The sequence below is a fragment of the Euleptes europaea genome, chromosome 1 (genome assembly GCF_029931775.1).
Source record: "Euleptes europaea isolate rEulEur1 chromosome 1, rEulEur1.hap1, whole genome shotgun sequence".
NCBI lineage: Eukaryota > Metazoa > Chordata > Lepidosauria > Squamata > Sphaerodactylidae > Euleptes > Euleptes europaea.
Genome location: NC_079312.1, coordinates 87,144,917 through 87,161,866, shown reverse-complemented (window position 1 = coordinate 87,161,866; position 16,950 = coordinate 87,144,917). Strand labels below are relative to the sequence as shown.

General features: G+C 43.5%; 1 protein-coding gene across 2 annotated transcripts in view; it reads right to left on the bottom strand.

The window, feature by feature from the left end:
• The window catches only part of CAMK2A (calcium/calmodulin dependent protein kinase II alpha), a 157,716-nt gene that overhangs the window by 117,014 nt on the left and 23,752 nt on the right, over positions 1–16,950 (bottom strand). For both annotated transcript variants that reach the window (XM_056851459.1, XM_056851449.1), the window contains exon 2: positions 14,807–14,901. In XM_056851459.1, coding sequence (XP_056707437.1) covers positions 14,807–14,901 — 95 coding nt within the window. The remainder of the gene's footprint in view (positions 1–14,806; positions 14,902–16,950) is intronic.

Sequence of the window (16,950 nt, the reverse complement as noted above, 5' to 3'; positions counted from 1 at the left end):
CCCTGAAAGTTTGGGACTTCAACCTCAAAAATGCCCCCCAAGAGCCACAGAAAGCCCCGAATGTGTTTTAAAGGGCTTTAAATGGCCGCATTTGTTCGGGAATGCCGAATTTCTTGCCAAATTCAGCATTCCAGAACAGGGGGGTTCGGAATTTGGCCAAATCTGACCCAAATTGGGCCGGATTCAGCCGAATCCAAACCGAGCCAAATTTTCTTTTTTTTCAACAGGAGATCTCCTGCTAATTCAACTGATCCCCAACCAATAGAGATCAGATCATATGGAGAAAAATGGCCGCTTTGGCAATAGAACTCTATGGCATTGAAGTCCCTCCCCTCCCCAAGCCCCACCCTCCTCAGGCTCCACCCCAAACATCTCCCGCCGGTGGCGAAGAGGGACCTGGCAACCCTAGATCAGACTGGGCTAGCCTGGGCCATAAAGTGAGAATGGGGCACATTTCATTTCTGGATCAAGTCTGGAAAATCTGCAATGCTGTGATTTGGGGTTGTATTACACTGGCAGAGCTATGTGTGGGAAGCTGGCAAAGCGCTGTTCTATTTTGGGGGGCTGAAAGTAGCTCCTTTATTTTACTCTTCTTTACCTTTTAGAGAGATGAATACTGGTGTCATGAAGAAACAAAGGGAGAGCTTTGCCCATTTCCAGGCTTCTTATTCACACTAATTAAGTACCAGCAGCTTTGCTGAAGGTAACGCCCCCACTTTGAATTTCCAGAAAACGCAAGTCAAGATGAAACCCCACGGTGGCAGCAGCAGCCATTCCTTCCTTCCTAGCTCTGCCTCTTTGTGTGCCTCACTCTCAGTTCAGGATACTTTTTTGCCTGAGAGCAGGCTGGTCACCATCTTTTTGTCAACTCTGGACTGGTGTACACAGTTGTGCTGTGGGGGTCTCTCTGCATTGAGGTGAAGGTAAAGGTAGTCCCCTGTGCAAGCACTGGGTCATTACTGACCCATGGGGTGATGTCTAGGGTTGCCAGCCTCCAGGTACTAGCTGGAGATCTCCTGCTATTACAACTGATCTCCAGCCGATAGAGATCAGTTCACCTGGAGAAAATAGCCACTTTGGCAATTGGACTCTATGACATTGAAGTCCCTCCCCTCCCCAAACCCTGCCCTCCTCAGGCTCTGCCCCAAAAAACCTCCCGCCGTTGGCAAAGAGGGACCTGGCAACCCTAGGTGATGTCACATCCCGACATTTACTAGGCAGACTATATTTATGGGGTGGTTTGTCATTGCCTTCCCCAGTCGTCTACACTTTACCCCCAGCAAGCTGGGTACTCATTTTACCGACCTCGGAAGGATGGAAGGCTGAGTCGACCTTGAGCCGGCTACCTGAAACCGACTTCCGTCGGGATTGAACTCAGGTAGTGAGCAGAGATTTGACTACAGTATTGCAGCTTACCACTCTGCACCATGAGGCTGCCTCTGCATTACTGTACCATATTAGAGAGGCTCCCACATAGCTTAGGTAATTTTCTACATGCCATCATAATTAGCCATCACCCGGCAAAGGATCTGAGACAGTATGGAGAAATTTTACTAATGGGCATGCATCTCAATCCTGTGCACAAGCTGCTCAAAAGTGTCCTACTATCTTCAGTAGTCTTTACTGTCAAGTAAGTATGCATAAGGATGCATTCGTGGTGAGAAACTGCTCCTGGATGATTCATCCCATGGTGACAGCCTCTTCATGCATTTAAAATGGTTGTCATGAGAAAGCCGTGAGATATAAACCATGATCTGGTAAAGTGATAGAAGCTACTTGTGAATGACTGTTCAGAAAGGAGGGTGAAGTGACAGTATATAACAAAAGGATTATATCAGTGATGTTCTGTGTTTAGACACTACCAGTTGTTTGGAAATCAAACAACAAGCCATTAACCATTTTTTTGCAGTGGGCCCCTCAATATAGGATCCCTTTATCTTCCCTGACAAAGCCTTTGGCTGTTTCCACATAGGTAGGGTTGCCAGGTCCCTCTTCACCACTGGCAGGAGGTTTTTGGGGCGGAACCTGAGGAGGGCGGGGTCTGGAGAGGGGAGGGACTTCAATGCCACAGAGTCCAATTGCCAAAGCAGCCATTTTTGTAGGCTTGAGCTAAGGGTTAATGAAAATAATGAAAGCAGCTTTCTGAGGTGGATGAAAGGAGATGTGAATTCATAAACTTCTGATGCGGTTGTAGGAGACAGAAGATACCCAATCTCCCCAATGCCCTGCTCCAAGCACTGATTGTTCTGCCCACCCTAAAGGCAAAAGTTCACATAGTAAAGGTTTCACTTTAGAGATAAGCAACACTTCACTAATAGCCTCAAAGAGCCAAGTATTATATTGCAGCCAAAGTACAGAAGTTCACCGGATAAGACAGTAGCTTAGATGCATCTCCAAGAACATATTAAAGGGGGGTTGGCTTTTGCATCCAACATTTTCTCCAGGGGAACTGATCTCTATCAGCTGGAGATCTGTTGTAATAGCGAGAGATCTCCTGCCACCACCTGGAGGTTGGCAACCCTATACATAGGTTATTTGCCCTAGTCTGATGCTGTTGGAATTTTTTTTCCTGCTTCCCCTCTGCATCATGGTACATTTGGGGACTTTCCAGCATTTCCCTTGCTTGTCTCCAATGTTCCCCAAACCTGCTTCACTGCACAGTTTTGGGAACCATTGCAGCAAAGCCTGGATGGCTACCATATGGGTGGGAAAATTCAGATTTCCCTGTCCCTACCCACTTACAAGCCATGTTCCCAGCCCCCAGCCCCACAGTGGCCATTCTTCCATCCCACTGCTATGCAGGGCTTTTTTGTTTTGTTTTAAATTGGGGATTGGATATCATTATATCATTATAACAACCACTTCTCTGAATTCCCAGCTTTCTTTCATTTTCTTTTTTAAAAAAGCAAGTCTCTAGTTCCTTTTTGTTGTGGAAATACAAGGGGAAAGGCATATCTCTACAACAAAAGGAGTTAGAGACATTTTTAAATGAAAGCTGGGAATTCAGAGAACTTGATACACAGATTGTTAATTAAAAAAACACTAAAAACTTTTTTGAGGGGGTAGTCACTACCAGAGAACTGGGGCAAGGAAACCAGCCATGTGGAAGCCCCTTTGCTGGCATGTTGCATTGGCAGCCACACCAGCAATGGCGAAACTACACAAGCCTGTCCCCATGTAGAAAACACCTTCATGATGTCCATTTTCTTTCCTTTGGGAATCTGCGACTGGCTTTTCCCATAATGCAAGTTTCCCTATCTCCCTTTAACAATACGTTTGAAACAATTTATGAGATTACTTGCTTGGTTGAAAGATTTTTACCACACCCTTCCAAAACTCAGTGTGGCTTACAGCAGTAGTCAAAAATATACAATAAAATCCAGCATACACAACAAAACAACCCTCAATATGAGGAGGCCGTATGTGTTAACCTATAATATATCAACTCCAGTACTGAGTATATAGCCTCAATAAAACAATTCCATTCCAGACAGATTAGTTCCAAGCCCTCAAATCAAGCTGTTGGGAGGAGGCGTCTTACGGGTCTTTTGAACAATCTCTGGAAGCTAATTCCAGACAGTAGGAGCAGTAACTGACAACACTCTCAAATAATGACAGCAGTACTTATTGACAGCATTGAGGGTGTAGCATTGCTAGGCTGAGTGGAAGTTCTGCATGGGTTCATACAGGGAGAGGTGGTCAATGGGGGTAGTTGTGAATTACCTTACATAATTTTAGCAGAGAATTAACATTTCTTTGCCGCTGGCATTTTTTACCATATCATACTTATGCTTTGTTTCAGACTTTTGTAATACGATTATACTGCTTATTAGATGCCTCGTCCTGTTGATTGCATTGACTTACACTGCGTAAATCACCTTGAGTCTCAGTGAGAAGTTGGACTATAAATAAAGTGAATCCCATTCTATGGTATTTCCTTTTAATGGCCTTGAGTGTTATTTGCATTCCATTGCATTATTTTATGGAAAGCACTGGAAACAACCATAGCATTGCATTGAGGGACAAGATAAATAAAGCCATTTACATTCTGATTTGGAAAAAGTATCCCCAGACCAACTCTAATCTATTTGCTGAACTTTTTCAAATCCACAGTAATATGTCTGTGGAAATGTTCACAAGTCATATATCACTGCCCACTGAAATGAAAATCACTGAATATATTTCCAGCCATATCAAAGAATTCTGTTTAACTAAGAATGAAATAAGTAGATGCGGTGAACTCTGTTGGCAAGTTACCTACTTCTCCAAGCCTCCATGGTCACTCAGGGAACCAGAAGTAAGAAATATGTTAAAAACGTATGTAGAGATAGATACCAGAGAGAGTCTGAAACATGAGTTCCACAATGTAAAACTCAAAGGCTAGTGTGGTGTAGTGGTTAAGAGTACTGGACCACAGTCTGGGAGACCCAGGTTTGAATCCCACTCTCCCATGGAAGCTTGCTGGGTGACCTTGGGCCAATCACACACTTGCCTAGCCTATGCTCTCAAGGTTGTTGTGGAGATGAGAACTACATGAGCTTCTTCGGATCCCCATTAGGGAGAAAGGCGGGTTATAAATGAAGTAAATAAACAAAATAAATGTGGAACTATAATATATTGATATGACAGATTTATAAGATTAGTTGGCAACCTTATAAAATGGATATAATGTCAGAAAGCACCCCAGTACATCTCTGATTATTCAGGTGGGAGTTAAGGAACTTCTAAAAATTACTGGGGTGGGGAGTAATTGAAGGTTCTTCATCCAATCCTTCCTTTTCCCAATGAAGAAAGTTACAAAACGACATTTGAGTGACAGCCGCACACATACAGGCTGCTCTGTTTGCTTACACACTTACTGCTCCTACTCATTGCTTTATAAAGTGTTTTGGCACCTTGGGTACGAAATGCATTACATAAAGCTCAATTCAATTTCATATGCTCTACACTGAATGCCATCCGGTTATGAAACACAATGCGGTTGTTCCCAGCTTATAGCTCTGACCAATAAATCTTCCATAGCCAGGAGGCTTTTGTACTCAGTTTTCCAAACTCCCCCAAAGTTGTATTTAGAGGCATTTCCTTACTGACATACAGTCTGATATTGACAGAAAACATCAAACTAGCTGCCACAAGAAAATAGGTATTGATGGAACGCTGCTGGGAGAGCTCCCCAGAGGACTGGCTAGCAGCTCAAGCATACAGCTCTAAAGTGTGCAGAGGTGGAAATCATGAATCCAACCTCCTGCAAATGGCAATGAAAATAAAACTAGCTCACAAATTGCTGTATTGTAATATTGACATAGCTCTATAGGGACCCATGGAACCCTATATATTAAAATCAGCCATTACGTGCACGCTCTAGGATATAATGTAGGCTATGCATCTAATGTAAGTGGGTGAATGAGTGAGAATGAAGCCTTGAAATGAGTCTAAGAAAAGAAATATCTATTGATAGTGGACAAAGTTCTCTTGCCAGGTGTGAGGTTTGCTTTGGTAGCACATACTGCTTATCACAGGCTGCTGGGCACTTTTGAAGGGTGAACATTATTTATTGCAGCACTTTATACCCCACCCTTTCCCAAATATCAGAGCATCTTGCAAAAAAAACCTTTACACGCTACATTGCCACCAATCTCACCAGATTAGAAATAAAGAGTTGATGCAATCTGATGAACTTTTAATGTAGAAAAGTACAACCAGCACTTCAAACAATAAGAAGGTGTGCAGTCTGCCTGAATCATGGGAGGAGGGGCAAAAATGAAGCCTAAATCAGCCTCTGATTAGGGTCTGCGGTATGAAGGTGGGAGAAAGCCAGTTTAGCACTGTTTCTAAGTATGTCTACAAACCACATCAATATTGAGAGAATGGTCAATTCATAGTGGCCTTTTTACACAATGTTTCATGTTTAGTAGCAGCACCTGAGTAGAAAACACACATGCCCCATCAATTATGGAGAGCACCCATCTATATTATTCACTCCTGGTGGCACTGTGGTGTGGACTGAAGCAGAGCATAGAGTTTTGGAGGGGACAAAATTATTTGTGACAGAAGAAAATGTTATTTGCAGGAAAGTAGATTTGTTCTGATTTCTTTGATGTTAGGGAGGGCAGTAATGGAGAACTAAAGAACAAATAAAAATGATGTATAGGAAGAAAGTCTTATCTCAAAAGGAGATCCATTGGTGGAAATCCTGAAAGCAGCAGAGGAACCACTGCCAACAGAACTGGAAAACTTAGATGAAGAACATCTGAAACCTTATGCAAAGTAAGGGAAACAATGCACAAACAGAATTTATCCAGATCTTGTTAGAATCTGTTGAATATCCAGGAGCAAGGAATATTACAGCTCACCAAGCCCTAGCATATAGCTCTGATGAAGGAATGGAGAAATTGACCTTGTGGTGAGAAAAGAAGGCGGAGAGAGGGAGAGGCACAATAAATGAGAATATGAAATCTAGATGCAGCAGCTGAACAGCTCACTGGAGGAAGACAGGAAACTCCTACATGAGTTGCTGTCCAGACTCTGCAACTTCCAGTGACTTCTATTCTTCAGGTTGAGGCCAAAGGGCTTTGTAAATGAACCCAAAGCCCAAAGTGGAAGGACTTTGAGAACTCTTACTTACAGGAGGTGGCATATAGTCCCCTAGATATCCAACACTAAAAAGAAGAAGAAATGCTAACAAGTGGGATATATCTATACACACTCTTTTGGGGAAGGGGGTGTCTCAGGTTCCTACAACCACTTTCCAGCAAATTTTCTGAAATAGATTTGGAAAGGCAAACCTGTTTGATTTTAAAGACAACAGGAAAATGATTAGTAAATAGACTAGAATATGCCTTCTACAAAATTTTAATGGCAAATAGCTTTGGATTATCCTATTTAGCTTGTGGCTTCATAACAGAACCAGGAAAATGTTTGTGTGCCTAAAAGATATGACCTTTCAACCTACTTCTATATCTCTTGATAACATTTATAGGCCACCTTCCAGGTCTCAAGGCATCATTTATGGAGGTCACGGTCCAACAAGACAGACACCTGTTCAACCGACAGGGCATAAGAAAGGTCCTGCTGGATCAGACCAAAGCCCATCAAGTCCAGCAGTCTGTTCACACAGTGGCCAACCAGGTGCCTCTAGGAAGCCCACAAACAAGACGACTGCAGCAGCACTAGGGCAATACTATATCAACTTACTCAACTTGAAGACAAAACATTGAGGAACAATACAAAAAGTGAACCTGCAGCCCAGCCCAGAAAGACCAGATCAGGGAGGAAGTGGAACTATCAGAGGCAAGAGGCAGTAGCCCAGATCACAAGGCAGGCTGCTGGGGCCCTCTGAGGAATGACCCCAGCAACTTCTCAGGACCCATGATCCCTCAGACCTCCTTGCCTCCCATGCAAAAAAGGAATATGTTTCATGGCAACCCTGGCAATGTTATATCTGGTTACAGCTTCTGTTCTCGAAGTCTACAACTATCATTGACCTCACTTTGCCAGATGAACTCTGAGATCATCCCTTCAGGCTAAGAAACCAAAAGACACACACAACACCTCAACCCGGAGTAATTGCCCCTGGTTAATATTACACATTGTGCCTTCTTTCCTAGGAGGCAAGCAGTCATGAAAATATTCACCCATAGGGATTAGGATAATTATGATGTATCTATTTCCAACATATGTGTAAGTAACCTGTATTTGAGAACCCTGCTGGATATAATGAAAGAGATGCCTCTCCAGTTCATCCAGAATCAGTCTTGTGCATCTCTCTCAACTGAGCAAGCTCTTATTCTCTCTCCACGGACAACTTGCACAGTATATTAGATGAACTGGAGAAATGTGAAGGAACAGAAAGCAACAATCAGCCAAATAAAAGGGAGCTTGTGACAATCAGTCACAAAAAGGGGAAAGTGCCCCTAGATTTTTATATAGGATTTTAGATGTATTTTCTCTGCTTTCCTAAAAGAAAAATGGTCTTGCCTAAATAACAACAACAACAGCAACAGCAACAGGTTAAACCTAAATATGTTTGGGGAGAGAAAATTTCACACAAAACTTTCAACAATATGAATTTTAAGCCCCTTTTAATCAATCATTTACAGCAGGCTGGAAAGGGCGTGAAAGCATTCACACAAACAACCTTTACATATTCAGGCGGTTGTATTCCCCCCAGCCCCAACATGTGCCCTTCTCCAGTATCAGTTTCACCAGCAATGTTTGTTTAGCGGCAATCTCATCCCTTGTCTGCCTCATGGTGCCATTTTCTTTTTTTCAAATACATCTCCTTCTCTTGTAACAGTGATGTTATCATGTAGCCAAAGATAGTTGGCTAACAGTGCATTCCTAAGGAGAGTCACTCCAGTCTAAATCCATTGGAATGAATGGGCTTAGACTGCAGTAACTCTCCTTAGGAACGCACTGTAAGTGAATGATGTCATGATGGGCGGCAAATGAGCTAACACAGTTCAATAGCTTCATCTGACCTTAGTAATGTAAACAGATTTTACTGGTTACTTTATTGCATCACTGTTTTCACAAAGACAAGACTTTTTTTAAAAAAACTGTTAACACCTGTGAACTGGCATGAAAGAGGTAGGCATTTGGGGAAGTGGCAGGGAACATCTCATTGTCTCTTTCCTTTCATGCTGAAAATGTTCATTGTCACCCTACTTAGGAATGCTAATGCTATTTAGTTGAGCTGAGAAGTATTTAAATCTCCTACAGCTTGGTTTTAAATTGTTGTTAGATGAGTGGTCTGATCAGAGAGAGCCTATTTGTGATGGCTCCCTGGACTACTCGTTTAGAATCATAGAGTTGGAAGGGACCAGCAGGGTCATCTAGTCCAACCCCCTGCACAATGCAGGAAATTCCAAACTACACACACACACATGCCCAAAAGATGTTTAGAAGGCTCAAGGTGGCATGGTTTGGAACTCCTTCCTCTTTTCAAAGATCACTGTGACTTCCTCCTTGAATTGTTGATGCCATGTCTTTCTGAGGCTACATGGGAGAATATGAAAAATTAGAGGGATAATCCACTGGGCATCTCTGCCATCCTGCACCTTCCACCCCATATCTCAGTTCATACTCCCCGAAGAGAGGGAGGATTGTTTCTCTTTCTGGGTCCCATCTCTCACAAACATAGTGAGAACAATGGAGAAGAAGGTTTTCAGCTGGTTTTTCTTTTTAATTAGTTGTTAACAATAATGCTCAAGATGGAATACTTAGTTCTCTCACTTTGGTGCAGGTAAGCAGGAATAGGAGATTGTAACAGTTTGTAGTTTTGAATAGATGAGGGCATAAGATTCTCAAGCACTTTCCTGATAGTTGTGCAAATCATGTATATGGCTCACAATGACTCCTGTATCTCTACGCCTGCTTAATTCTGGCTCACAAGGACCTTAGTATTGCAGCAGTTTTTGCAGGCAGCATCTTTTATATTTGATTATTTCATTTGTAGAAAGATTGATGCTCTGCCACCAAAAAGAAGAATTCAAGCGAATGTCCTCATAAACCCAGCTCAGAGTGATCCCAGAGTGATATAAATAATTTTTAGAGTACCCTGTAAGAACAGAGCTAGTTTATGAGAACAAGAAGGATGGGTTAAAATTAAGCAAGTCAGGGTATAGCTTGGAAATTAAAATTTTAAAGGGCCATTATTTCTAAGGAACACCTGGCCTCTGGAGTTGTAACAGCCAAGCTTCGTGGGAGTCCAGGAGTCCACCTGCCATTTTGTGGCTGTCGGGTTGGGCTCTGCCTTCTCCTCTGCTAGTGGCAGGGACTATAAGTCCCCAGGCTGGTTTGATTCTTCCTTTCCTTTTAAACTTTAAAGGAACATGGGTGGGGAGTTGAACTGGCCTCCATAGGACAGGTTTACTCCCCAATAGGAAATAACGGCCCACAGACCTAGTCTCCAGAGGCCAGGTCTACTCAACTATCATTAGTTTGCTCAGATGTTTGATGGTGTCTAGTCCCTTTACATTTTAAAGAGCTATTATTTTCTATGAGAGTAGCCCACAAGCTGTTTGCCAGCTTCCTCTCTCTCCCTCCCCAAGGTTGCCTCCCTGAAACCCCAAACACTCCTGAAATTCCAGGAGAATTTTTTCATTAATCCTGGAATTTTGGGAGTCTTTGGAGTCATTTTAGAGATCCCTGAGCTGACCTGAAACAACTTATTAGCAGTATATTCTCAGCTCTGGAATATCTGAATGCATACCCCTAGAATAAAAATCAGGGCAAGAAATGAGTCTGAGTTGATACGATTAACCCAGATCCTGCTTTAGCTTTACATTCTCTTTCTGTAAAATGTCATGGATGCACCAGACTTAAACATGGCTACACAAAGGTAAATTCTGAATACCGCCAGCTTTCACAGCCAAAGGGATCAGCAGGAACTTCTCAACCAGTCAGTGGCTGTAACAACTGGAAAGAAAAATCGATCCTGCGTTTTTCTTGACAGTTTTGGGTCTCAGAATTTCTTTGCCAAGCCCAAGTGCAGCCATGTATGTCAAGAACAAGAAAAATCAATTATGCCACTTTGTAGATACTATATACCCCTACCTATGTGTGTGCATGTGAACAATCACAATCATATATCCACAGCCACAATTTGGGAAGGATGAAGAGCAAGACCAAAAGAAGCCAGTTAATGACAGTTAATACCAAACATGGTAAGATAGTCACTAACCACAAAGTTGTATCCACAGATTGGTGAAGGACAACTCTGCACATTTGAGTAATTCCTGATTGAAAATAGCATATTTGGATGATGTAAAAATTAACATAATGATGTCAAAAACTGCATTTGGAGGAAGCTCTGTAACCCACTGTGGTAACCAGGGGGAGATTTTAAGATCAAAAAACACCACTGTAAACTTGCTAACCTTTCTGTATAACACAGACTGATAATGTTCCTTCAGTAATTATCACTTTGTCATACCCACTCATTTTTCCCTTGTAGGAAGCTGCAAAGAGTAGTAAATGCAAATTAAAAGGAGAGGCAGAACAAAGGGAGAAGATTATAAAGGTTTACTCTTCCCTTTCTTTCTATCCATATATATGAAATGAGTTTCAGCAGAGGGGAAAAACAGTACTTCAGGTTCTTATCATTAAGCTAGCAAATAATAGCATTATGAATGTACTAATGTTTCTGTAGTTGCCTGTTGTAATACTTTCTGTAATACTTTTACACAATCAGCTTAAGCACTGTGATAGGCTCATTATCTCCCCGCTTGTCTCTCCCTTAGCAGACAGACTAACACCGCTACCCACTGTGAATTGTCTCTCCCTTGTTTTTGCTTGACAAAACCAAGAGAATGAGCCAGATCTTACAGCAGCTTCACAAGTGATAACTGCAGTTCTCAAGTGAAAACAATGGTAGCAGAATGAATAGGGTTTCCAATCTCCTGCTATTACAACTGATCTCCATCCGATACAGATCAGTTCACCTGGAGAAAATAGCCACTTTGGCAATGGACTCTATGGCATTGAAGTCCCTCCCCTCTCCAAACTCCACCCTCCTCAGGCTCCACCCCAAAAACCTCCCGCCAGTGGCGAAGAGGGACCTGGCAACCCTAGGAATGAACTCATTGCTGTCTTAACTAACAACCCAGTGTGGTAACAGCAGGGATAGGCAGAACTGCTAAGTCTCAGAAAGCTTTTGGCATATTTTGGAAAAATGCATTTTCATTTTGTCAGTCAGAAGTCAAGACTCTACAATCAGCCTCTGTGCATGTGCAAAGAAGCTTAGCATGGCCCAAGAACATCCTTGGCAACCACAGATCTTCAATACACAAACAGAGGCCTTTGGTGCATTTTATTATGTCCTCCCCCGCCCCCCAACACACTAGAAACTTCTTACAAATCTTTGCTTCCATAATTCTATTCCTACACACATACATACTGAAGCAACAACCTGGGGATAGTAGCGAGCAGCAGATTTTGCACTTGTTAACAAGAATGTCTGATACTTCTAATAGTAGCCAGTTGCTCTTCCATTTTAAAATCAGAACCAAAGCACAGAGCATTTTAGAGGGGGAGTTCCTATGGCAGCATAATGCTATACTGCCATAGGAATTCCCCCTCTAAAATGCTCTGTAGTGTGAGTGACAGCAGTTTTCTGGGGCTCAGGGTAGGTCTTAACTAGGGATGTTGCAAATTTCACATGTCCGGTTGCCAAACTTACCGTTTTCAAAGGTGGTGAGCTGATGTGAGCTGATGTCTCTGCCTGTTCAGTTCATGTTGAGCTCCTGTGAATGCCTGCCAAACTGGTTTGCATGGGGTTTCCCCAAAACTGCTCATGCACTATGATGCTGCTGATTCAAACTGATCAGCAGCTATTAGCATCACTAAGGACTACCTAGGCCAGTAATGGCGAACCTTTTAGAGACCAAGTGCCCAAACTGCCACCCAAAACCCACTTATTTATTGCAAAGTGCCAACACGGCAATTTAACCTGAATACTGAGGTTTTAGTTTAGAAAAAACAACTTCCCTGGACTCCCAGCTGGGTGGCGGGGAGTCCAGGGAAGGGGGCGGGGCCTTTGAACTGCTCCGCGCTGCCTGCAAAAACTGCATTAGAACAAAAACTGCATTAGAACTAATATAGCTGGGAACCAGACATCCACATTCAGAGGCAGTCTACCAGTTGTGGGAGGGCTGTATTCTCCATTCTTGAGGAAGTCCTGGAGAAACCTAGCAGGCATTTGCTGGAATCAGGAAAGTTTTCAGGGAGGGAGGGAAAGGAAAGGAAGGAAGAGCTTTCTGGCCAGGGAAGGAAGGGGGCTTCTGGGCTGGTGAGCGAGGCGGCAGCCACCTCACGCGCCAAGGAAAGGGGTTTTTGGTGGGGAAGGGGGCTTCTGGGTCAGCATGAGAGGCAGCTGCAGCCTCGCAATCTGAGGAAAGGGGCTTCTGGCGGGGGGGGGAGAGAATGGGGCTTCTGGGCCGGCGCGCTGCCACCTCGCGCGCCCAGGAAAGGGGTTTTGGAGGGAGAGGGGAAAGGGGGCTGCAGGGCAGCCGCCTTGCGCGCCCAGGAAAAGGGTTTTTGCCCACGGAAGGCACGGAGGGAGAAAGGGAAGGGGGCTGGAGGGCCTCGTGCGCCCCGCAAAGGGGTTTTTGGCCAGGGAGGGGGGAGGGAGAGGGAGAAGGGGGCTGGAGGGCAGCAGCCGCCTCGTGCGCCCCGCAAAGGGGTTTTTGGCCGGGGGGGAGGGAGAGGGGAAAGGCTGGGCAGCGGGGAGTCCAGGGAAGGGGGCGGGGCCTTTGAACTGCTCCGCGCTGCCTGAGCAGTTCAAAGCCAGCGGCAGGGAGTCCAGGGAAAGAGGCGGGGGGCCCGTCGCCCAGCTAAGCCGCGCATGCCGGCAGAGAGGGCTACGCGTGCCGGAGTCGGCACGCATGCCATAGGTTCGCCAACACGGACCTAGGCCAACACAGAAGGGTAGGATTTTATGGAAACAGCATTTATTGATGACTGATTTATAGGATTTGTGAGTGAGTTAATGGTCCATTTAAAAATATTGCCTGCTGAGCAGAACAGTTATGGGGGAGGGGTGATAGAACTTAATCAAGCTGCATGAGAACACACGTGAAAAGTTAATTGTGCTATAATGCATAGTTAGTAAGGAATATAGTGAAACAACTTGCTGAACATCCATGAACAGATCAACAAACAATTGAATTAATACTTGAAAAATCAGGTCTCTGTTCAGAATCAGCAAACAAGGTATAAACCAAACCAGTGGGTGTTTGTACATCCCTATTCTTCATAGCCAGTAATTTTTACATCGATTTTCCAGTCATTTTTAGATATCATTTGTTGTCCCCATCTAGGTGACCAGCTACACTTCCTTCTCTTATATGAATCACACAAGATTTTTTTTTTTTTTTTTTTGGCACCATTACCAATTTAGAGTTTCTGATCTGGGTCATTCACAGATACAGATACTCGGTTTCTGCCTTCTCTCTGCAGTCAGTCTTGTGCAACTGTTTTAGATGTAGATGACCTCCCTGCCCTTCTCTTTTTGAAATGATCTTTGTCACACACACCCGAGATCTGACTTCAGACGGCTTTCACCCTGCTGCTTCTGATTTCCTCAGCAACCTTCTCGGTTCATTGCGTACAATCCGGTTTCCTCTCATTGGCTCCACTACCACCTAACTGGTTTTCTGCTGCCCCCCCAGACAATTCTCCATGACATTGTTTAAGCCCTGGACACTACATAGTTGGCTGAAGGATTATAAAAGGATGTTTTGTTAAACATCTCCCCACTCTGTTTTGCTGTATGGCATGGAAATCTGTTTTATTGCTGCGGAATGGGGAACCAAAGGGTCGAGCTGAGAACTAAAAATTCTTCAGAAATATATTTCTGTATTTATTAGATGTGCACAATATAATGGATAAAAACACTGGGCCTGGACTGCAGGCTACATATAAAATCACCAGTACAAACAGTTACAAAAATAATTAACACCGCTGATTATATGTCAAATTATACAAAACACGATCACTCAAAAACACATCCAGAAATGCACTTTTCAAGGTATTTTGTCTGAAATTTGTAAACCTTATATCCTGTGTGGCTAGATGTGAAATTAATCACAGGTCTTTCAACATGGTAATGCTCACACAAGTATCTGGTGCAAAAAAAAAAAAGAAGTCTCCGGATGTGTTGTAAGATCAACAAGTGACAAAATCTATTAGCCCTAATTTCCAGATGTGTTTTTGAATAATCATGCTGGTCAGGATCGCAAAGAGGTCCAGGCTCAAGGAGTCCTTCCCAATATTATGTAGTACTCTAAGCCCAGAGAACACCTACCTCGAGCTGAGAGTTTCTTGGTGTTTATGATCTTGGCAGCATACTCTTGTCCTGATAACACCTTCACACACCTCCTGACAATTGAGAAGGCTCCTCTGGAGGAGAGAAAGAAAGAAAAAAGAGAATGTGAGAATTTTAGGCTGAAGAAAGCCACATAGCACTTTCTAATGTGTTAAAAGGTGGAAAAGTTCAGAAGGGATACTCCTTTGAAAGTATCTATTGCTAGTATATTGCCTGTGAAATTCCACACAAAGGATGGGGGGGAGAAGGGGTTGCAGCTCATAATCATAGAATCATAGAGTTGGAAGGGACCACCAGGGCCATTAAGTCCAACCCCTTGCACAATGCAGGAAATTCACAACTACCTCCCCACATTGCCATCTCATTACTCTCATGGTTACTATTCCCCCTGTCTCCCCCAGTTCTTCTCTCCTCCCTATGTCCTCCCCTTTCCATAGGCAACTCTTTGCTTCACCTCTGCCTTCGGCACAATGCCTCCCCCAAACTGGAGTCCAGGTTTTTTTTAAATCTCTTTGACTCATATTGAGTATAACAAGGAGACAGAGCGATCCATTGAACTGGTTAGTATAGAGATAAGATGTGCTTCCCACAGTTCCAAAAATGACCAATGGATTGAAATGAATTCAAAAGAGTTTCCGGCTAAACATTAGGAAGAACTTTCTGACAGATCTGTTCGTCAATGCAACAGGCTTCCTCAGGAGGTGGTGGGCTCTCCTTCCTTGGAGGTTTTTAAGCATAGGCTAGATGGTCATCTATCACCAATGTTGATTCTGTGAACTTAGGCAGATCGTGAAAGTGAGGTCAGGAAGGGGTTAAGTCAGAGTTTGGCTTTCTGGATCCTCTCTTACATGCCCAGGTTAATGCCGATTGCCACTTTGGGGTCAGGAAGCAATTTTCCTCCAGGCCAGATTGGCCAGGGATCCTTGAGGGTTTTTGTTACCATCTTTTAGGCATGGAGTATGGGTCACTGGGGGTGTGGGGGGAGGTAGTTGTGAATTTCCTGCATTGTGCAGGGGGTTGGACTGGATGACCCTGGTGGTCCCCTCCAAATCTAAGATTCTAAGTAGCTCAGAGTAGCTTGAGATCTGCCCATTTTATGCACATAACACCCTAAGGTGCACTAGGCAAGTCACTATCTCTCAGCATAGTGTTCCTTACAGGGTTGTCATGTGAACCCAATCTGCTTAATGTCTGAGTGGGAATTAGAATCGGAATTTCCCATATCCTCTAGCCCAACATTTTGAGGATGAAGTGTGAAATAATAACTATTTTGAGTGGAAACATGTGTATCTTTCCAAACAGAGATGGTCAGGATTCCAACCAGAGAGTACTTCCAGCCAGAGAAGTATTCCAACTTAAAAGGATATTTGCAAGAGAAACAGCAGTATGAATGCAAGGGAGAAAAGGCCCTGTAACAGAAAGTGACAATTTGTTTCTTTTAGTCAAACATTTGGTGTGTTCCTCTGTCAGTTTTTCACAGTCTTTTCCTGAATGGTGACTTTTTTCCATTGGTGGAAAGCATTAGCAACCTTCTGTCTCATCAAATGTTCCCAGAACAAACGGCATCATTTGCCAATATCAATGCATTTTAATGAAGAAAAGATAAACATCGATGTGATTGATTCTCCCTTAAGTGGTAGAGAAAGTCGGCATATAAATACCAACTCTTCTTCTTCTTCTTCTTCTTCTTCTTCTTCTTCTTCTTCTTCTTCAGCATTTCATACATTTATTAGGCTAGAATACTGTCATTAGTCAGAAAGCTTGGGATAGTATTGCTGTATGAAGGAGCAAGTCTTTGGAAACAAACCCTTTAAACTTTGCCTGAGAAGGTAGAAAATGCATGATCTTTTCCAAGTAGAGGTAAGCTCGAGTAGAATGTGCCCCTGAGGCTTTGAGTCCACAAAAGGGGCATGAAATTCAAAGCATGACAACTGTTAGATGTAGACAAGCTGGAACGGGTCCAGAGGAGGGCAGCAAAGATGGTGAGGAGTCTGGAGACCAAGTCCTATGAGGAAAGGTTGAAGGAGCTGGGTATGTTTAACCTGAAGAGGAGAAGACTGAGAGGGGATATGATAGCCATCTTCAAGTACTTGAAGGGCTGTCATATAGAGGATGGTGCCGAG